Source organism: Zootoca vivipara, chromosome 10 (genome assembly GCF_963506605.1).
Source record: "Zootoca vivipara chromosome 10, rZooViv1.1, whole genome shotgun sequence".
NCBI classification, from domain to species: domain Eukaryota; kingdom Metazoa; phylum Chordata; class Lepidosauria; order Squamata; family Lacertidae; genus Zootoca; species Zootoca vivipara.
The window spans coordinates 30,531,413-30,555,356 of NC_083285.1; the positions used below are offsets into that span (position 1 = coordinate 30,531,413).

The 23,944-nt window shown below is 39.4% G+C and overlaps 1 protein-coding gene across 1 annotated transcript in view; it reads left to right on the forward strand.

Moving 5' to 3' along the window:
* The window catches only part of ZDHHC17 (zinc finger DHHC-type palmitoyltransferase 17), a 48,766-nt gene that overhangs the window by 13,700 nt on the left and 11,122 nt on the right, over positions 1-23,944 (forward strand). Inside the window, exons 4-11 of the mRNA XM_035126738.2 lie at positions 1,195-1,272; positions 3,855-3,999; positions 6,595-6,659; positions 8,087-8,249; positions 17,313-17,438; positions 17,794-17,936; positions 19,494-19,594; positions 22,241-22,365. Of these exons, the coding sequence (XP_034982629.2) occupies positions 1,195-1,272; positions 3,855-3,999; positions 6,595-6,659; positions 8,087-8,249; positions 17,313-17,438; positions 17,794-17,936; positions 19,494-19,594; positions 22,241-22,365 (946 nt within the window). The remainder of the gene's footprint in view (positions 1-1,194; positions 1,273-3,854; positions 4,000-6,594; positions 6,660-8,086; positions 8,250-17,312; positions 17,439-17,793; positions 17,937-19,493; positions 19,595-22,240; positions 22,366-23,944) is intronic.

The following is a 23,944-nucleotide window of genomic DNA, read 5'->3' on the forward strand; positions in this document are numbered from 1 at the left end:
CAATTTTCCTGTGCAGTGATGTTCCATTACCTGTGTTAACTGATCTGAAAAGGATCTGCTGTTAGGCAGGTCATCAGAGAATCACAGAAACACTGGTTAGTGCCGAGGGGAACATGGACCATCAACAGACTTCTTATGCAGCCTCCTAATAGCTATGGATTTCACTAGAACTGTGGATATCAGTTTGCTCATATTAATGAGCTCTATGGAAATGCAATTTCTGAGATTTTATTCATAAGATTCCATATATATATATATATATATATATATATATATATATACTGTATATATACTGTATATATACTGTATATATACTGCATATATAATCTATGAACAATAACAAAAAACTTCAAGAAAGCAGAATAGGGAGACCATTTTTTAAAAAAATAAGATAAATGTAGAAAAACAACAAATAAAAAACTTTGCTTTTAAGGCCCCAAAGAATAGAAAGGAGTTGTTTTGACACTGAAAAGATAGATCAGGCATCCCCAAACTGCGGCCCTCCAGATGTTTTGGCCTACAACTCCCATGATCCCTAGCTAACAGGACCAGTGGTCAGGGAAGATGGGAATTGTAGTCCAAAACATCTGAAGGGCTGAAGTTTGGGGATGCCTGAGATAGATGCATAGGCAAGCATTCTTGCGGGAGAAATTCCATAAATGGTGTGTCACAATGGAAAATATCCTTTCTCCAGTCATCATCCACCTTATCAGTGAGGGGCACTCAAAAGAAAGCATTGCAGATGTACAAGGAGGTTGATGTTGAACACTGGCTTTACACTGCCCATAAGATTTCTGAGGATGCTCCTTGAGTTGTGATGTTTTAAATTGCAGTGTCTCCTCTCTACAGTGGATATGGACTTGTGTGTGGTGTGATTTTCTTTCCTCAGTCAAAAAGTAATGCTGATGGCATGGATACTCTCCCATGTCAAAACTTTTTTCCTTAGTTAATTGCTGTATATTAAAATAAATGATAATTATAAATATGTTATTTAACCTCTAGTCACTTTAAAAGTACCTGGTTTCTCCTTAATTTTAAGCTGCTGTTATAAAGGAGAACATAATTACCGGGCAAGCTGTGAAATTATATTCATTTCCATAGTTACTCTTAACGTGTTACACCTCTTTATAACCATGTCTTTAATTACTACCAGTATCTTGCATTACTACATTTGCCCCTGTTTTATGACTGCAGGTACTACATATCAAAAGGTGCTATTGTTGACCAGCTAGGAGGGGACCTCAACTCCACACCACTTCACTGGGCAACAAGGTGGGGAAGATTTCAGCATTTTTCTCTTCAGTTTTGTCAGAGGAAATTTGTTGATTATTAAATACTGCATCTCAGAGGACATTGAAGAGCTGGAAAAGATGCAGAAAATGCAACCAAAATGATCAAGAGGCTGGAGAAATTTCCTCATGTAGAAAGATTACAAGTTTGGGGTTTCTTCGTTGAGGCAGGAGGGAGATAAGGGGTGGGGGCAGGCATGATAGGTGCAAATAAAATTATGCAAGGTGTGGAGAAAATGGATATGAAGATGTTTTTCCGTTCTGTCATCATGCTAGAATCTGGGTCATCCAGTGTTGTTGAATGGTAAGTGAGTCAGGGCAGACAAAAAGAAGTACTTCTTGACAGTGCATAGTTAAACTAAGGCTTTTATTACCAAAAGATGCGGTAATGGCCACCAACTTGAATAGCTTTAAAAGGGGATTAAGCGAATTAATGGAGGATAAGGCTATCAATGGCTAATAATTCAAAGTGTTGGTGCTGACCTTTAAAGCCCTAAACGGCCTTGGTCCTGTATACCTGAAGGAGCGTCTCCACCCCCATCGTCCAGCCCGGACACTGAGGTTCAGCGCTGAGGGCCTTCTGGCGGTTCCCTCACTGCGAGAAGTGAGGTTACAGGGAATCAGGCAGAGGGCCTTCTCGGTAGTGGCGCCTGCCCTGTGGAACGCCCTCCCAGCAGATGTCAAGGCAATAAGCAACTATTTTACTTTTAAAAGACAACTGAAGGCGGCCCTGTTCAGGGAAGTTTTTAATGTTTGATGCTGTATTATTTTTAATATTCGGTTGGAAGCCACCTGGAGTGGCTGGGGAAACCCAGCCAGATGGGCGGGGTATAAATAATAAATTATTATTATTATTATTATTATTATTATTATTTATTATTATATTAATGATGATTCTATATTGCCTTCAGGATTGGAGGCAGCATGCTGCTGATTATCAGTTGCTGGGGAACAACAGTGACAGAAAGGCACTTTCACTCATGTCCTCTCTTGATTTTATTTATAGATAGTCTGTTTATAGATAGTGTGAATATATTTGTATACTGCTATTCAAAACAAAATACAGTATTTAAAAATCTGTCACGAGCATAGACAATAAAAACCATGTGGAAGTTTTAAAAACAGATTGGTTAAGTTACAGAAAGATAGAACTTCCAGGTGCTTGACTGTCCAAATTATTAATGACTAGAAATACACCAAATAAAATTCTTACCTTCTGTGTGGCTTTGACAAGAGGACAAGTTGATTTAAGTAAATTTAAAGTAGCTTATTCTTGAGCAGTTAAAAAAATGGGGTGGGAGGATGTTTTTGAGTTCTTGGAACAAAACCCAAAAGTAGAGTGCTATCCACCCAGGATTGTGTGACTCGAATAAACAGCTGGCACAAATGTGCTCCATCTATTGCATTGTGTGGCTTATTCAGGTCACATCCTTGCCATACATTTAAAGCACTCTTATACCACTCTTATAAAGCACTCTTTATACCACTTTGGCAGTCATGGCTTGCCCTGCCGCAAAACTCCTGAGGTACAACAAACACTGAAATAATGGGCTAATGCTGCCAATTTCAATACATGCTTAGTCAATACATGCTCAGACTAAGAAAACTCTGAATATAAGAAATTGAATATGTAAATGTATCAAAGCCGCATGAGAGAACCTTGTGTAAAAGAACTTGAGCATTGTGGCCTAAACCAAGATAAGTGGTTTCATACAAATTTGAATGCTTTAAACATAACTGAAAGCAGAAGGAGAAACTGAAGAAACCCGTCATATGGGCGAAACAGGCGAAAAACGCCGGCAGCCTGTTACCATTGACACCTCGTTCGACCTGCTGCCACTTTGCTGACCGCTATATAACCTCAAAGACCATAAAGACTGGTTTGCCTTTCAGTATTTATTTGTATATGCTATCTGCTTGACGTTTGGTTTTGGTTTCTGTGTCAGCGCTTGTACATGGTTCTCTTATTGTTTTCTTTTTGTACTAATAATACTTGATTGAAACTTGATTGAATCTTGTGCCCTTGCGTGCTGCTTGTATTGTATTGGGCTTTTGCAAAACTCCTGAGAGCTGTAATTTGTTATGAGTGCTGAGAGTTGTTTGGAGTCACCTCCAAGAGCTACAACTCCCAGCACCCACAACAAACTGCAGTTCTCGGGATTCTTAGAGTGAAGTCATGGCTGTTAAAGTGTTATAAGATTGCTTTAAATTTATGGCATCAAAATGACCTTGCTCTTATGAGTTTACACTACCACATTTTTTTCCATTGCATCTTCTTTCTACTTCTGGAACCATGTTGTCTTCCTTAACTTAGGACAAAGTGTCTAGTGGATAGATGTCCCTGCCAGATATCAGGGGATCAGATTCATGTTTGCTTCCTTCTATATGTGCATTTTTGTACCAAAATAAAAATAAACCTATGTTGCTTAACTAGGATTCAAAATAAATTGCAAACCCTGTTTTTGAGTTCTTATTTTGTTGAACCTTAATATTTGTCAATGTAAAGTTCTTAATGTGGTTTACTACAGTCTAAAGCTTTTTCAATCTTATTTCTTATTATTTCAGACAGGGTCATTTATCAATGGTTGTACAGCTAATGAAATATGGTGCAGATCCATCATTAATTGATGGAGAAGGATGCAGTTGTATTCACTTGGCAGCTCAGTTTGGACATACCTCGATAGTTGCTTATTTAATAGCCAAGGGGCAGGTATGTATGTACTTAACTTTCTGTAGTTTTTAGTGGTGGTAGAATCTAAAGACCCAGTCTTCCTGGGTTTTTAAAACACATCTTTATATATCACAAAATGAAGTTGTCCTCCAGATTAATAAGCTACTATTAGAGCTGTAATTCTTTGCACACTTACTTCAAAGTAATTCCTGTTTAACTCAGTAAAAGTTGTTTCTGAATTAATCATGCTTAGGATTGCACCATCAATTTTGCATTGTTTGAATAAAAGCCCTTGATCAGTTGTACGATACCTATGCAGTAGGACCTCCACATTTTACTCCATGTTTCTCTCTGAGATCTTCATTATTCAAGGATCACATACAGTAGCACTTTGGCTTACATTACCCTCGGGTAACGTAAACTTTGGGTTGTGAAAGCGGCAAACCCGGAAGTGTTTCGCCGCGTGTGCATGTGCAGAAGCGGTCCCTCCGGTTGCGGAAACCTCAGGATCTGACTGGAGCTCTGGAATGGATCCTGTCCACAACCGGAGGCACCAGTGTTTTATTACAGAATTTAATTAGGTGGAGATAATTGTTTTGACATTTTTTTTGCCAAGACATTCTACTGGTAAACACTAATTTGTTCTCCTTTTCATTGATGATGATGATGATGAAGAATATAATAAGGTCAGTAAGTTTTTGAGTGTTGCACTTGTATTAAAAGATAAAGCAGTCCCTGCCTGAAAGTGCACAGTCTTAAAAAGAAAAGGGATTGGGAAGGAAAATAGAGTATATCTAGGTAAAATTTCAATGTGTAATAAAAAAAAAATTAACGTTAAGGATGTTCCATTCTTAAGGTACATTGTTCATGTATGTCTCTGGTTTACCTAAATCTAAAGGGTGGGCATGTGTGGGTAGGTAGCTATAATTCAAATGTATTTTCTCTTCAGAAGTGTTAATGACATTGTATCCGATGTTAGTTAACATGGCTTATTCCAAGTACAACTTGGTTGGATGCAATCTGTTGGGTTGTGTCTGACCAAGTTATACTCTGAATAAACCCACTGACATTAATGAGCTTTAGTGGGTCTATTCTGATGGTCGGTTTACAGACCATGTTGCATCACAATTTTTTTCCTGCTGCTGATTGCTGTATATTTTTCTTAGATTTGTATTCTAGATAGTGCATCTGCTTAATAAAATGCATGTATGAAAAGGTCTGTGCAGATGCAGCACCGTGCTTTAGCAGTCAGAGTTGAGGTCTAGCAGTATCAACAAAGACATTCCCCCAGTTCAATTCCCTGTCGTAAGTCATCCATCAAGGTGACCAAAGCTGTCTGTTTCCCATACCCAGGCCCAAAACCATATTGAAATGGATCTAGATAATCCATCTCAACAAGAAACCCCTGGAGCTGAGATACCAACACACATTCCAGTACCTTGCCCATAGATGGGGTATTGGAAACTTGCTAATAATAATCCAATATGGTGGGATTCAGGGAGGGCTTTTTCAATACATATAGGTCTTATAATTGCCATCTTTAGGCATGCTGAGACCCTGTCTTGTTTTAAGCGAGGCATTGACCACTCCCTTTTATCCACTCGGCCCATGGCCCACTAGCCCTTTAATGAGCCAGGAAGGGCAGGGATCTGGCACAGATGTGGTAAGTCTCAGATTTCCAAAGAACCTCTCCACGTCCTTGAGCTGCACAAGTTGAAAAGTGTTCATTATCATGGGACAAGCATGGCTCAAAGTTACATCTAATGGACCTGTATCAAATCTTCATGGTTTTTGAGTTTGTCCCTGCATATGCAGATTATTTCTGAAGCATCTGTGACTCTTAAAAAGATTGAACTGTAGATTAACTTTAACCAATATGATATTGTTAAACATGAGGAATTTCAGATTATTGTTCACATCCAAAGATTCCTTTAGTCAAGTTGCCAAAGTCTTGTACCTATGGAGTGGAATATTCTTGATTCTTAACTTTCTTACATTACACAAGACACTATGATGTATAACAAGGTTCCCTCCTCTTTGAAAGCTATTTGAAACATGGCATGGAAGCCTTCTGTTCAAGAAACAGAAGTGGGTCCACAGAACCAGCTGAACATTTCTTTGGATCCTGCCCAGTGTGATTATTTTATTCCTCCTACTTCATTGTTAATTCTGATTGGAAGATGTACATATTATTATTTGGGTAGTTCATTTGCAAAAATGGCAGAGTTGTAACAGCAGGTGGTGCTGTAGCATATATTATGATGTTTGATCTCTTATATTACATGCATACAGTGTGGTTTATTATGCATTTTGCAGTGTGTGAAAACCTCACTATTTAATATATTTGCTTATTTACATCACTGTACCAGTGCACCATTTAACAGAGATGGGAAACATGTGGTCTTCCAGATGTTCCTGGACTATAGTTCACATCATCTGGGGCCATTGGCTATGGTGACTGGGGCTTATGTAAGTTGGGAGTCCAACAACATCCAAAGGACCACAGGTTCCTGCCCCTGGTTTATAATGATTCACTGACCCCTTCCAGACTAGACATCTGGAAGTTTGTCCTTGATATTTTTTCTTCAACTTCAATAAATGGGCATGTCTGATTACTGTTGCTCTTTTCATCAGGATGTAGATATGATGGATCAAAATGGAATGACTCCTTTGATGTGGGCGGCTTATAGAACACACAGGTAATTTGCTCATTCAAAACTAGACCAATCTGAAGCTTTTTGTATTAATCAAATAGAATAATGAACTATACAAAATGTGTAATATGTTTTTACCTTAGAGTTGGTTAATCTTTTTTGTTATTTACTAAAAGGGAGCTTTATTTCTAAGAATTCATGAGCAATTGAGCAAGAAAACTGATTCAGCATTACAGAAATGTCACACTGGGACCAACATTCCTAGCATGTTTTGTTGAAAATATCTGTCTTTGTGGCATTTACACAAAGTGGTTGTTTTTTTTTACACACTTTCCTTCCCATTAATCATCTTCAGAGACAGACACAAGGTATTTTCTAGGTTCAGCGCACCTCCCCCATTTTCAAAATTTGATTCTGTCCCAACTTTAGATTATTATGGAGAAGAAGAGTCAAAATCTTTGAACTACATCCAACATTAAACGTACAGTACTCACAATAGACCCTTTTTGAAATGAATGGACATAATCAGTTCTGTTTTTCTAGAAAAAGAAGTGCCGTAACTCACCATGAACACCTCCCTTGTTCTCTTACAATGGCAGTGGCACCCACCAAAGGTGCTGTAACATGACTAACCTAGCCCTGCTAATTTCAGTAGTCTACTCTGAGCAGAAGCTGGCTATTTTTTGTGCTTTCTGAGTAGTCAAATTATTCTTCAGATTTTACTATCACCAGTATTGTCTGTGTTAAGAAAAATAAAACTTTTGAAAAGGGGCTAAATAGTAATACTGTTTTCGAAAGAAGGCACATCACATTTTGAAGGCAGGTCCAATTGTATGCCTTCTAAACCAGGTTGGGGGTTTTCAGACTATGGTCTGTGGCTGTGAAGTACACACAATTTTAACTCTGTGGAATTCAAATTTTAATACAGTACAATGAAATAAAGTACAGTATAAGAAATAAAAGAAGTAATGCAATACATTTAAGAATCATACGGCATCTAGCACATAGCAGTTTGGGGACCACTGAACTATGTGTTCTCACTCCCTCCCTCTGTTAATATCCTAGATATAAGCTGAAATGTCATTTTTGTGATTTCATGTTGAAATTGACCCTTGGGCATCTGAGATAAGTAGGGGGAAGAATATTAATTCATGCAATGCAGATCAAATATCTAGTCTTGTCTTAAAATTGCTAATGACCTTTTTTTTTAACTGCTTCTGGGATATAAAATGCTGCCTCAGAGAGTAAAAAAACCAACCCTAATCATTAACTCTTATTTTATAGAGTATTTTATAGAGTTCCATGGAAGAAAATCCCCTCCCCCTGCTCATTAGTGCTTTTAATACTGGAGAAAGAAATCTGATTAGTATTGATCAAATAAATTATCTCCAAGGGGATCTGATCCCTGGATTAATATGAAGATAATGATAAGTCCATGTTTTTATGGATTTAATTTTGCTTTCATTTTGCAGTGTGGACCCTACTCGGTTGCTACTTACTTTTAACGTCTCAGTGAATCTGGGAGACAAATATCATAAGAACACAGCACTACATTGGGCAGTGCTAGCAGGAAATACCACAGTGATTAGTCTTCTTCTAGAAGCTGGAGCAAATGTTGACGCCCAAAATATCAAGGTAAATCTATGTTTGTTTTAACAGAAACCTGCACATTTTGTTGGTTGGTTCTGATCCATGTGAAAATCAGGTACTCCTGTTCATACAACTATGGGAGGTTCTTCCACTTGCATCCTGTATATCCATGAACCCTCTTTCCTCTTACTCTAAACCCATGCTCACTGCTATGCTTTTCTACCCTCAGTCCCTACCATTTCATGCACATCCTCCCATCCCTCCCTCCCACACTCGTGGTTTTACTACTCCACCTTTGGTCTTTGAGCTGCCATGACTTGGATTGGGCTAGTTTAACTCCCTTATCTCCTTGAGCCCTTTCCCACTTAGCTTCCTGCCACCCCAGTTGTATCCAACATTGGTTATTCTCAGAATAAACCAAGTTACCGGTAAATTAATGACTAACCTAAATCCAGTTGGATACAACCCAGTGTTTATAACATTGCTTTCCTACAAAGCAATTTTCACTTAAAATTTTCTACTGTCAATATGCTTTCATTCACTCCTAGATCTCCCTAAATACAGCTCCTCTAGTCTGGAACATTTGTGTTTTCTCTTCAGCTAATGGCAAGCAGCAGTATGCCATGGTACCTTTCTGCAGACATACTTTTTTCTTATGAAGCAATGGAATACCATTAAAAAGAAACAACATATAAGAACATGTAACCACATACATAAATAAAGTACCATATTAATACGTTATAGAGAAAACTCAGGAAGCTTTCTCCATCTTGGCAGATAAGAGTTGCAGGGAGAATATTTGATTTAGACTTTGAGATGTTTGAACTGAAAACTCCTATTCATAATATTAGTAAAATGCTGCAGGCTACTGGTAACACTTCTCAAAAATTTGAAGCAGGTACCTCTTGGAAGGCAAAGGCAGGCCACTTACACTTGATTGCACCAGGAAGATAAATAATCCCTCCCTTCCAGTCAGTACAGTACTGTAGAAGAAATTATGGGTCTTTGTGCCTTTTGTTGACGCTATATTGAGGATTAAAAGCTATCTCTCTCTATCTCTTTGTTTGCAAGTATTGTGCAAAATCGTAGGTATTCTGCCATTTTTTGCCGGCCCATGCTGTTTTGTTCCTTTTACCTGTTGTTTTTCTCTTTTCCTTATCCTTAATAAACCCAGGGTAGAGTAAACATATATCTGTGTTGTCTCTACACCCTAATCTGTGCACGATGGACAGTACACATTGGTTCTGCTACACTGCCTGTTGGTAAAAATATTGATGGGTCGATACAAAATATTGCCACCTATTAAGAATACATAGCTATTGTAATCCAAATGCATCTAGGACTGCAGGTAAGCCTGCCATATTTCGAAAAGTAAAATTCCTGACACTCCCAAAGGAAAAAAAACTAGGGGGAAGGGGGCAGTGGCACGGCCTCCACCCCAAAACAAAAAAACCAACCCCCCCCCCAGCATCTCCAAGAGCTGATTCTTCTTCTTCTAGCAGGGAAATAAAGGGAGATTCTTTGTTGAGAGTTCTGCCCTCCCCCCTGCTTTAGGAGGGTGGGACTGATGAGATAAGTTCCTTTGGACCTGCTCCAGAGCAGAGTAGCCACAGGTGTCCTTTCTCCTTTTAGACAGACTCCTTGCCTCCTGGAAAGGGGAGTGATTGTCTTCCTCAAGGCAGCAGCCATGGCAGCTTTGAGAAGGTAACACAGCAGCTCTTGAGGGAGGAGGAAAGTGGGGGCAGGATAACTGAGTCATCTTTATTTTCCTATCCCAGCGGTTGGTGGGTGCTCAGGGCTGCTCTTGCCCTCTTTCCACAGTCCTCCACGCTCCCCTCCTCCTCAGCTGGGGTTGCTGCGTGTGAGGAGGCTGGGGGGACGAGTGTGCTTTGGGTCTCCCACATAAGAGGGGACATTCCTTCCACTACTTGGGGGGTGGGGTGGGAAGAAAACAGAAATAAAAAACCGGGTTTCCATAAGTACAGGAAATTTCAGACATCTCTTAAAATTCAAAAAATCCCCCAGGACGCCATTTTAGGCGTCCAATTTCCTGGTATGTTGGGAATTTTCCAGACATATAGCAGGCCTACCTGTAGGGTACAGGCAAGTACTAGTTGCAGCCAGCAAAATTCAGGCTCCTGAGGTGACCTGTTGTAGTAGTTTGCTTTGTGCTCCTTGAAATTGCAAAGCAAGTGTTGCAAGAGTAAAGAATACACACCTTTACTAATTTCTTCTTCCCTATCCCATCTTTAGAACTCTTGCACAATGACCCATCCTATGTTACCTCAAATGGCCCATGGTGAGGGAAGGAGAAAGGAGGTTGCAAAAGTTTGAAAGTGGCATTTTTCCTCTCTTTTCCCTCTGGGCTGTATAAAGAAGGCTGGGAAGAGAAGCAAAGAAGGCAATGGAATTCATCATTGCCTTCCCTTGGCTGAGTGCCTGCAGAGCTAGTTGCTGATTTACATTTTTAGGATATCTAAAAAGTATACCGGTCCTACTCTCAATAAAACACTGATGTATATTAATGCAGAATTGGATTTATGGAATATGAAAAAAGGTGACTCCTTGAACTGTTAGCTGTTGCGAACTATGTGTTGTGAGCTGCTTTTGACTTCTCAGGGCATTGTGTCTTCAAAAAGAGTAATTCAGTTGAAGTGACACATTGACCATCATCTTTGATTGTATCTCAGGTCTGAATGAGCTTTTTACTTCAAATCTCCCTTTATGGTGTGAGCAAACAAATCAGGAAACCTCTAACTAACCATAGCTCCCTATTTTCTCCAGGCTGGGAAAGTGTTCTCAGGATGTTACACCAACTTGAGTGTGTGCTTCTAGAGTCTGCCTGATTCAGAGCAGGGTCTGAGGCTGAACCCACTTCACTGTTGAAGGAAAATTTAAAAAATGATGGTACCTTTCTTTCCCCCCTTTTGACAGAACTGGATGTAAAATTTGCAGGTGTTGTAGCCTATTCAGAGTGGATAACGCCGGCAAATACAGGCAAATAGGTCTAGGAGATTTAGTGTGCTCCTTTAAATTGTATTTATAGATAATCTTCAGTGTTATTTTTTTTAAAACAGAATCAGATAAAATTTGTTCCTTTCTGAGGGGATGACTCTTCCTGCAAAGGGTAGCTTTTGGGGAGATGGCTAAAAGAAAAAGATTCCCTCTGTTCCCCCTAGTGTTTTGTCAGCAATTGTTATGAAAAGGGGAGGTATGAACCCCACTAGGTTTAGAACCTGCCAAATTGTAGACAAGAAGGTTTTTGTACTAGCTGCCTTTAAAGTTGATTTTTGAAGGGTGGGGCAGCTGAAGGATTCCGTTTTCTCCTAGTGGTTTTGTTTATGGGCACCCAAAGCAGCAAGAAAAGTGATTTGAGTAATAGGTTGGCATGGGAATTGGAAGCATTCATCTGGTGGATCCATACTTCCCTACTGCGTATCCTGCATTGTTACTGCCTGAGCTTCTGCTTTTTTGGGTGTTTGGGGGGGGGCAGCTTGAGAGTAACTCTGCCATGTGCACTTCTTGCCCTTCCTGATTGACTTGTTGGGCTCTGTCTCTTCCCTAATCAAGAGGACTGGTGCTGCCTGTGCAAGTACATTATAAAGTTGCTGGTGATGCAATGCCTTGGAACCTTCCTCCTACTCAGCTGCTTCCTGCAGTGCAGGCAGATGGCATAGTTTGGGTCCACTGCCAGCTCAAAGTAATGCCATCTCTTGTGCTCAGTGTGATGGGCTGGTGGCTTTTCACAGGGTGAGTGGTGGTAGTATAGGAGAGAGAATTGCTGGTTGCTGTTCCTTTTCCTCCCCAGCACCCACCACTGCCATGCTGCATCTCTTGAGGAAAGGATACTGAAGGTCATCATCATTATTAAGAGGGTTTGTAGCTCACTTTTCAGCTGAAAAGGCTTCTAGAGTGGCATACATGAAATCAATTAAAACAAGGCTACAGGCTTGCAATCTACAAAAATATGGTGCACAAGGAAAAGGGGAAGGAAGAGGGAAGGAAATAAAAGTCAGTCATTAATTCTTAAGCCGTTGTTCTTAAAACGACCAAGCAGCACAGTTCAGGGGTAGGAGGTGACTGATCAAGCTGGTTGTTGGGAGTGATTCATGCTTCCCATCTGTCCCACTGAGGCAGTCTGGCTGCTCCCAGGTGACAGGTGAGATATACACTGCACCTGACATCTCCTCTGGGATACCCTGCTCAAGTTCCACACCTTACAAGCTGACCTTGCCAGTATTATCCAGTGGCACAGCCTTGCCTCCTGCTTAACAATAAGAGTGGTAGTTGTGCTGCCAGACTCTGGTGTGACGCAACTCATCACTGTTGCTGCAGTGGAGATGTGTTTTGAGTTTGGTGGTGGGGGAACTCAGTATGACCAGTGCTGCTGCCATACACCTCTGCCAGTGCTGCCACAGAGGTAGACATACCATGTAGCTCCACACCAAGTCCAAACACACAAACTGAGGAAAGCCTGCTATCTAGCAGGGAAGTTGGCTAAATCTGGCAGTCATTAAGGTTGTATCAGCCCCATCTCCCAACTTCCCAAAGGTGGTAACACCTTTCTTGGCTGTGTGGCACTTATCTGATTGGCTGTTGAAAGCCACCTGTCAATCAAATCTTACTTTGGTTGAGAACCCTAAAAACTGGAATGTTACCAACATCCTGTCATCCATCACCCTCCCCTCTGACCACCCAAGATGCTGCATTATTTATGATGAAGGCCCTAGCTTTGTGAGTATACAGATCATAGACTTAGCCTGTTTTTCTAAAAGGTTTTCCTTATTTCATAAAAGCACCGTTCTTCCTTTTCCCTTTGTTCTCTTACCACCATCCTTAATAAACTTCTTAAAATTGACTGTTAGGTTTCTTGTGTGTGTTTCACACTACATGTGGTTATCAGAGGGATTTGACAGAGAAAAGTAAACTTCCCCAGGCTGCAGTGAGAAATGAGTGAAAAGTTGGATGTTCTCTCTGCCTGAATTTGCCTTTTAAGCTGTCAGGAACGTCATTTCAATTTGATTGGGTTGAAATCAAATAGCTGTTTTTAGTTTTAGCATAGAGTTTCTAGGCATATGGCTGGGTACCTTGGCCAGTGTATAATAGAAGTATGTAATGAAATAGTCAAGTGAGTAGTAGGGTAGTTTGGCAAGCTTCTTCCCTGTAGGTTATCTCAGTTTTTTCATGAGTATCATCTCGGCTTTCTGCTGTCCCAGGGCCTCAGGGTGGGTTTAAGTATTTTCTCTCTCCTTTCCCCTCTCTAAATTGTAAGAGATACAAACATGTTGCTGGTTGTTTGTTACAAGAGGAAGCCTGTAGAATCTTAAGCACTGCAACAATACCCCATGAACTGTGGTATACCCTGTTTCTCATATTTTAAGACATACCCATAAAATAAGCCATAGCAGGATTTTTAAGCATTCAAGGAATATAAGCCATACCCCGAAAATAAGACATAGTGATAGGCGCAGCAGCAATGCCGGCCGCGGCAGGAGAAAGAGGAAAAAAATAAGACATCCCTTGAAAATAAGCCATAGTGTGTTTTTTTGAGGAAAAAATACATATAAGACGTGTCTTATAATATGAGAAACACGGTACCCTTTGAGGGGAGTAATAACGTTTTTTTGTAAACTGTTGCTTTATTTCTGGCTGTGCCTTCTGACACTCATCTGAAATTGAAGGGATAAAGTTACTGTCATTCTTTAGTCTTTTAAGGGTCCTCCCCCCCCCGCTTGATCCTTGAAAGGCGTGATAAGTCTTATAATAAATTATGACCTTACGTTACAGAATTATTTGTTTTTACTGGAACATCTCCTCTGAGACACTTTTAAACCTAACACTTAAAAAGAAAAAGAAAAGCCTGCCTTTTTGATTGGACAGCAAGTACATCATGACCTCAGTAACATAAATTTCTTTTTGAACAGGCAGCATTGTGCAGTATTGCACCTTTGTTAGACATCAGGGCACCAAAGTGAGCAAAAGCATGCTACCTCTTTTTTTTTTTTTTTTTAAACTATTATGAGAGGTATCTTGGTGTGATCTAATTTAGGGCCCAAGTTTGGATATAATTTTATTTCCTTTTACCTTTGATATTGTGATTATGGGGTGTGGGCAGGAAAAATAATAGGAAAGTATGCATACTAATAGTGAATGTGCTACAGGAGTGGCTTTAAAGAACTTGCTAGGTAAAAATACAAATATACACTAGAAGCTTATGTTAGGAAGGTTTTTGGTGATTCAGATCTCATTTGCTATGATATAGAACACGGTGCATTTTCATAATTAATATATAGTTGTCTTTTCATGGAATATATTTGAAAGAAAAGCAAACATGTCTACTTTTAATTTTGGTTTTGCAACTCTAGTTATCCCTCTAAAAGTAACCTGTAATTTAAGAGTCACCTATTGTATCCAGTCATACAGCTGACAATAAGGCTTCTGTCAGCAGAACTGGGAGGGAGGGAATTTTCAGCAGTCCTCCATTCCCTGCCCCTCTCCCCACATCTGCTCTGGAGGGTTCCCCATCCATGGCTTCATATTATTGAGAGAAGCCTCAAATTTGGTTAGTTGATTTGTATGGTCTCTCTATCATCTATATCTATCTATCTGTCTACAGTATCTATCTATCTATCTATCTATCTATCTATCTATCTATCTATCTATCTATCTATCTATCATCTATCATCTATCTACAGGGTGCGTCCTTTAAAAGAGGCCCCGTGGATACAGAGTACACAAGTTTCACGGGGCTTCTTTTAAAACTCTCCCTGTATCATTGATAATTGTTTCCAAAGCTGTGCAAACGTAGGAAATGAGTGGATGTACTGACTAGCAGGGCATTAGCTGCTTTTGAGCTCATTTCTTTTGCTTCTGCTAAGGAAAGTCCTGTTCGGTAAATTGATATCTTTGTGGCCTAAGCTTTTTCAATGCACTGTTCAAGTAGAAGGAAACTCTCCCCTTGGAGACCAATAAATATTGTTGCTTGGTTTTTGCTGGTTTTGAATTCCCCAGTGATGATCGTTGGGCTAAATTTCCAAGTCACCCATAAGGTTTTGGTGTACAAATCCTATCAATAGAAATTGAATGCCTAACTCTGATTAGGTGTCTAGTCTCTACTGATGCTGGTATTCAGACGTGTACTCCTTGGCATTTGTACTCTTGTTTCAAAGGCTATTTGCCTTTTCTTGGGTGATTTTTCAGTTTCTGGTACCTGTCTCATTTTTTTTTAGGCGGGGGCCGAACGATGGAGGATTCAGCCATTTTTCAAGCCTCCATGAATGCTTTGTTTAGGAGGGGAGTTATCTTCAGTAGAAGAGTGGAGGAGTGCAAAACAGGAGCTGGAGGTACCTTCAGTTGGTTGTTTTTTGCCTCCTCTATACTACAAGAACAGTCGCAACATTTTCTTTCTTTCTTGAGGTGTAAATCAACAGTACCGTTCTGTAAGAAATCACTGTGATAGATTTAGGGTACAACCCCATATATTGTGAGGCAATTTTCAGTTTGGGGTTCTCTTTTGATTTTTAGATGGGGAGGATTTCTACAATAGAGTGATCTAAAGGAACTACCTTGCTCTGAACTCATGCAATTGGAGTCATAACTTCACATATCTTTGTCCTTTGACATTGTTATTTTTATGCAAAGTGGGTGGGGCCTGCTCAGGGAAGCGACCACAAATTGTCAGCAGTGCATGCACTGGGGGGGGGGAGAGGAAGAATGGAGAATCACATTTGCCTAAAATACCTGTAGATAGGTACCTGTTATAGGACATTTTGTTCAACCTTCTGAATTGGGGAAGAGATTATAAAAATTAGTCATTGCTTGGCTCGTAAAGGTACTTCTGAATACTCGGTGAATAGTGCAAACTGCCAACCAGGTATTCGCAATCAATACATTCATTTCTTTCATTTTTTAGACTTTTAGTGGTGGTTGTTTAGAGTACTTGTGAAAAACCTACCTGTTTTCAGGTGCTTTTAATGTGTGTGCCAGATCCACACATGCAGATGTTCCGTCTGCATACAGGTGGACTGCCTCACCTACCTGTCAGAATCCCTTGCTGGATCAGTGATTAAAGGAGGGCAAGAGGAGCTTCAGAGAATGCTTAGCAAATCATTCTCTGAAGTACATCCCACCCTGCTTTTAACAGTGTTCTAGGACGTGTAACAGGGAGGGGGCACTCAGAGAGTGGTTTGCCAACATTCTCTCTGAAGCATCTCCCACCCTCATTAAACCTGGAACAATGCTAAAATGATGGGGCCAGCAGTAAGCAGGACCACCTGTTTAGTGCTGAGTTTGGGCAAGCCAGAGAGCATGCCTGAACTCAAGAGGAACACTCTCTCTTCGCATTTGAGTAATCCTGATTAGCTCTGGGTCCCCATCAAAGGCTTCCAACAACCACCTGGTTTAGGGCTTACATACATAGAATCCTACAAATGTGTAATCTGTACACAGTGAAAGATATATAGAACATGCTGATAGAACCTACCGGTAGGTGTGTAAAACTCTATCCACCAAAGTATTAAATCCAAAATGTGAAAATCTTATAGGAGTAGGGTAAGTATAATTTTGATTTTTCACTGCATGTAAGTGCATCAGAACAACAATCTAATACACACCTACACATGCAGTCCCCAAGAGGTACAGATTGAACATCTGCATCAACTGAATGTACATGGCATTGATAACTAAGCAATAAGCATTGTTCACTGTTTGTGAAATTCCATGAATGGATATTGCTGCTTGTTAATGTTTGAGGGAGAACCTCTTGTTCCAAACTAGAAAGCTAAGCAACTTTTAAACTCCCATTACGGTAATTATTACATATGCACCCTAAGGATAATGAGTAAACTCATTGTTTCAATACACAGAAATAGCAATGATTTTATTTCATTTTATGAAACTGATTAAACTGAGAAAATATTGGAAGAAAGTAACTCTCCATAGCATAAAATAAATTAGCAACCAAAATAATGCTTTATAAGAACAACAACATAGTAGTATTACATGTTTTAAAACTCTTAAGTAGTTTTAAATGCTTAAGTTACTATTTCTAAAAGTGAAGTTGTGCTTTCCCCCCTTTTTAAAATTGTTAATCTTTCATACTCTTAACAGGGTGAATCACCACTTGATTTAGCAAAGCAAAGAAAAAATGTTTGGATGATAAATCATCTACAGGAGGCAAGGCAGGCAAAGGGATATGACAATCCATCATTTCTCAGAAAGCTGAGGGCTGATAAGGTGAGAAGAATCTTTAAGTGATGACTCATGTAATGTGTTCTTTTAAAAATAATTTCTGACCCTGCTTAGTTGACACCCCACTACAGTTTGTACCAGGAGGTATTGGGAGTCTTGGACTTACACATCTCTCCCACCCCCAAATTTGCCATTCTCTCACTGCAGCGAGGAGTGATTGACCAATCCTAGGCATCTTGCATTTTTCTGAATCTAGGATCCTTCCTAGTTTTGCAGGATAAACCGCTCTTTGTACATATTAAACTTGCTATGAAGTATCTGAGTGTTAAAACGAAGCACTAACTTTTATAAAGTTCATAAATATCCAGGTTAATTAATTGTTGTTTGTCTTTTTATGTAGGAATTCCGTCAGAAGGTGATGCTGGGAACACCTTTCCTAGTTATTTGGCTGGTTGGGTTTATAGCCGACCTTGATATTGATTCTTGGCTCATTAAAGGACTAATGTATGGTGGTGTTTGGGCTATGGTTCAATTTCTTTCCAAGTAAGTATTTAACTAGGGAATATGTTGGAGTAGATAGTTTGGTTTTACATAAAATACTGACAGATGTATAAAAGCCCCATTCTTCGGAGGAAATCTTTTACCCAATTCACTCTTCCATTAAATTATTGTTCAGGATAAGTAAGGAAAATTGTGTTTTGATGCCCTTCCATCCTGCCTTCCAGTTGGTTTATAGGAGACCTACTGTGCTAGATTGAAGTGGCATTCATATTTTAGTTCTGAGCAAAAAGAACCTTAAATACCACATCAGTCACATTATGAATCATCAACTACTGTAGATGTGTTGTATGAAAATGTGTCTGTCTGCCCAATGTGTCTGTTTCCACTTTCACAAACCAAATATTGAAATCCCTCTATAAAATGATTAGCTTATTTTCTATAGAAATAAAAATACCCTACTCTTCTATTTCCATAATGTAATGGTCTGTAATAAGCAGACTTCTTTGAGGAGGATATTTTGGGATTTTTTAAAGGGGATCTTAGTATTCAGTGGGTGGATAAAAAAGACAAGAATTATTACAGGCAATGCCCATGTAGGCACGTTCGAATGACACTTGATCGCGCATATGTACATGGCTCCGAACCTGGAAGTAGCCCAGAAACATCACAAAAGGGGCGGGGTGGGCTTACACGGGCTCCACTGACAAGCACGGGGGTTCGGGACAGAAACCCTATGCAACACAATGATAGCCTGTACAGTATATAACTCTTAATTTTAATGGCTCTAATTTTAATGGCAAAGAGAAATGCATTCATAGTAAGAACATTATTAAACAAAGAAAGTTTGCATGGTTGAGTATCTTAAATTTATTTATTGTCAGTGTAATATGGCACATGTCAGATAAATATTTTAAACACTGGAATCTCTTGTGTAAGTATAAGAGATTATATTACTATAGCTCATGTTCTGGGTTTGGCTTTTGCTTCAAAGTCTGTTAAAATAACTATCATTTTGAGTTTTGCCGAGTGTGCTGTTCAGCCTTATTTTTAACTGCTGTCAAAATGTGGCTTTAGAAGAAAACTTTATTTCCAAATCTCCTTTGACAAAACACATACAAGCAGGAGTATGAAACGGTTTTAGATCTGGTTAGGGGACAGCATATGTAATATGTATGCAAGTAACAATTGGGAAAATTGACCTAAAAAGCAAAAATTACAAACCCAAAAAAGTCAGTCTGTTTAGGCGGTCACATAATTTAAATTAATAATTTAGTGTAGTGGTTAACAACTCCTGAACTCTGATCGTGCATATGTAAAATCTTCTTCATTTGAACATTACAAACTGAACAGATTCATGTTCTGAACCTTGTAATTATGAACTCTTGCAACATTTTGAGGTCTAAAAAAGTGCTTGCTGGTTGTTGAGTAATTTAGATTATTAAGACCTTTTGTAGCAAATGGACAGGTTATTTAAAGCTCTAGCGTTTGTTTCTTTGTTTCTTTGTTTTTAAAAAATCTGGCTATATTTACCAGTTTGTGAATGAGCTAGCACACCCATATTTGAATATGTAATAACCTATTATGTTCTTTGTTTCACAGATCATTCTTTGATCACTCAATGCATAGTGCACTGCCTCTTGGAATCTACCTAGCAACAAAATTCTGGATGTATGTGACATGGTTTTTCTGGTTTTGGAACGATATCCTTTATATTGTGCTCAGCATTTGAATTTTTTTCATTTTAGTGAGTTATATTCCAGTGCTCACATTCAAGAAAATTAAGAGGCTAGAATTTTAAGAAATTAAGAAATGGAAGTTTTAACAAGAGGATGTGGACGTTTTATGGTTCAGACAGGTCATGGAAAAGGGTTAAGGGACTTCAGTGAAGCTGAAGCAGGAGACAAGTGAACACGAGAGGGAGTGAAGCATGACAGTAAGTAAAAGGGGTCAGAAGGAACAAGTAAAAGCAGATAGTAGGACATACAGATTGAAGGGGACAGACTTAATTACAGGCCAGGATAGGGAATCTGTTGTTCGATTCCCATTATCCCCAGACAACATGGTTGTGCGTGTGTGTATACCCATTAGTTAAATTACTCAAAACACAAGCTCACAGGTTTTATTGATTTGTAGCAAAATAAGTTAAAATGAGATGTTTTTGAACAAGTCCTTAAACCTAGCAATATTTAGTCCTAGTCTTCTACCCCCTTGCTTTCAATCTCTTCATTTTCTTTGGCTCTACATAAGTGTTTCCTTCTTGCTCATGTTGACTTTGCTTTCTCAGTAGCTGTGCTGATTGTCATATCCTGATTACTGGCTCCTTCTGAAGTTAATATTTATGAACATTTAATGACATTATAGCAGAGTGATACTACATTTGCAATGTGGGTGCTGCCAAAACCGTCCCCTCTAAATCCTACATGTCAGTTTACTTTAACTGATTAATGTTGCCAGCCTCTATTATTAGTTCTTCTAGCCATTCAAGATCTGCTGTCAGTCAGCTTGTCTGCAACTTGTTAGAAAAATATATATGACATGTGCTCTGTTTTATAGAATGAAGTAGAAAAATTGTGGTCAGGGTATGAATTTACTCTCATACGTCTTACAGTTGGATGAAACCAATTGCATCAGAGAACAGTGCCTTCTTTGTAGGAAGAATAATGTGATATCTGACTAAATGTTTCTGTGGCAGCCTTTTATAAATATGCGTCTGGAATATGTTTTGATCAGAAATAAAAGGGCATCCAGATTGGTTAATTTAAATATCTAGAATTGACCTTTAACTTGTCACTAGAATTATGATGAAAAGTAATATTTTGGATTTACTCACTGCATTCCACTTGGGACTCTTGAGGTCTGTTTAGTTATTTCTGTGCTGTCTAGGATTGCCTTCTAACCTTGCATCGAAACAAGCTTTGATACTGTTTTATAAACCTTACATAAGAGGGAATCTGGTTAGCTTCAATAATAGTCTACAACACCAGGAAAGACAACCTATAAAAGAGAGAAATTTGTGTTGGATGATACCATGTGATCCCCCTCAGTACTCTTACATACTTACCATTATTAGGAAAAAGGATATGTTGTCCTCTATTCCTGTTAAAGCAAGTGCTTTTCAAGATGTCTGCATTTCATGTAGCAAGTGTTCTTAACTTTCCCCACTTACATAAGGTCAGAGGCCCAACCACAGAGGTAGTTATGTTACCACATTGTGTAGAGCACTAAAAGCAAGCAAATGTGACCGTACAAGGGTAGGGGGGAACCATCTAATCTCTTCCTTTGGCTTGGACCTATCTCTTGCTTCTTAGTCACAGGAACATACTGTCCAGTTTTGAAAGCATCTCTCTGTCAGAGGTTTAATGCCAGACAGACAATTAAGGACATCTAGCTTTTTCGTAGTAGAACATAATACAGTTTTCTCTGCTAGCTTCTTTTTCGTGGTCTAGACATGTTGAAATGAATGCTGGTACTTGTTAAAACATGCAGTCGTACCTTGGTTTTCAAACAGCTTAGTTCTCAAACGTTTTGGCTCCTGAATGCCGCAAACCCGGAAGTGACTCTTCCTGTTTGCGAACTATTTTTGGAAGCCGAACGTCTGACTGGACTTCCGTGGCTTCCAATTGGCTTGTAGGAGCTTCCTGCAGTGAATCAGAAGCCACACTTTGGTTTCCAAACATTTTGGAAATTGAACTTCAAATTGTAAAGCAGCTGGAATTCAAATACATACTGGGGGGAAAATCCAAGGGGCTGCAATTTATTCCAACACTTTCATTTCCAAATAAAGTACATGTTCCTTTTTTCAGTAAATTATTAAGGGGGAAGAAGAGGAGGAATCTTTAACATGAATGTAATCCATCCCCCCCCCAAGGCGATTATTGTTGTATTCATCATTCCCTGTATAATCTATTTTATTATAAAGACTTTTTTGTGATTTAGCTGGAATTTCAGGCCACTAATAGGCATAAACATTAAAAAATATATTAAAAAATGATTGACCGTTTGAATGTTTTATGTCAGAAAATGATTTAAAGAGATATAAAAGCTGCAATCCTAAACACATTGACTAGGAAATAAGCTCAACTGAATTCAGAAAGACTTTTGAGAGAACATGTATAATGTTGCACTGTTAATTTTGGAGCTGTCAAACAAATTAAGAAAAGATGATACACTTGAACAGCATATAATGACAAAAAAGGATTATTAGATGTCTTGACATGCATCTAGTATATTCCCTGTGAAGTGCATTAGCAACAGAAAAGTGTATTGCAGAATTCTATTCTTATTTTCAGATAATAATTATTTTTAACAGGAAAGAAAAAATATTTAAATTCCTTAACATTTAATACATCTAAATTTTGTGTTCATCCACCTTCCATTTCTTGCTAATAGTGTTGCACTTTTCTACAATTTTGGAAAATCTTGGAAATCAGACCCAGGAATAATTAAAGCCACAGAAGAACAAAAGAAAAAGGTAAAAAGCAAAACAGTCCATTCTTGTTAATGGTTGAAGATGTTGTTTAGATTTTCTATGTACACACTCAAAGTGTTTTCTAATCAAAGCAATTACAGGAAAGTGTCCCCCGCCCAGCCTCCCACAGAGGGGCACAGGGGGCTGGAGGAGACAGAGAGTTGCTGAAAATTGCTTCTGTCTCTGTTTCGCCAAGTTCTTCCATTTAAGATCATCAGAGGTAATTCTAGTCTAAGCAGAGTAAATGCTTGAGGTCAGTCAGATATTTCTGGTGTTTGTTTAAAACATTGTTTAAAACATTCTCTCTTTCACACTCACACGCACGCACACACATACACACACAGTCTCTCAAGTCTGCATCTTCCAAGAAATAATTTGGGAAAGAGTTGTGGCACCTTGAAAGTTAAGCCCAGACAAATTACTCATCACATGTGTAATTGTTTTTGGACCAGTCAAAAATGAAGGTGAAGAGGTCATCCTTGAAAGGAAACCAGCATGTCCAGAAGAAGACTAGGCTGTAGACTCTCTTTCCTGATATAATGTCCTGTGTATTGGGAGATTTTAATGTATACCAGCTATCCTCTTCATGTCACAGCAGAACATAGGGTGGTAGTAACGGCTTCAAACTGAATGCAAGGGGATACATTTTTGAGGTTGGAAAGGGTATGCCTGTTACTGGAGCAGCCCAACAGCCCTAATGCTGGTGCAATCTTGAGAAGCAGCCAAAAACTACTGATCTTGGTGCTGGATAGAGTCGCCTTGTATCTTCGAGGCAAGTGGAGCAGAACCAATTACACATGTGTGTATGTAATAATAATAATAATAATAATAATAATAATAATAATTTTTATTTATACCCCGCCCTTCCCAGTCAAGACCGGGCTCAGGGCGGCTAACAACAAATAATATCAACACAAATATAAAAGAAACAATTCAGTTAAAACACAGATTAATACAATGTTAAAATTCAATTTTAAAATTAAAAATCTACGAATAAGATAAAACCATTATGAAATAAAACCTTAGGGGAGGGTAACCGTGGGGTCAGACTGCGTCAGTCCGAAGGCCAAATGGAACAGCTCTGTCTTGCAGGCCCTACGAAAAGATGACAAATCCCACAGGGCCCTAGTCTCCTGGGACAGAGCGTTCCACCAGGTCGGGGCCAGTACTGAGAAGGCCCTGGTCCTGGTCGAGGCCAGCCTAGCCACCTTTGACTCGGGATCTGCAATATGTTATTATTTGTGGACCTTAACATCCTCTGTGGGTCATACCGGGAGAGGCGGTCCCGTAGGTACGAGGGTCCTAAGCCGCATAAGGCTTTAAAGGTCAAAACCAGCACCTTGAACCTGATCCTGTACTCCACCGGGAGCCAGTGCAGTTGGTAAAGCACTGGATGAATGTGATCCCGCGGCCGGGACCCCGTAAGGAGCCTCGCCGCGGCATTCTGCACCCGCTGGAGTTTCTGGGTCAGTTTCAAGGGCAGCCCCGCGTAGAACGAGTTACAATAATCCTAGAGGTGACCATCGCATAGATCACTGTGGCCAGATCAGGTTGAGAGAGGTAGGGGACCAACTGCTTAATG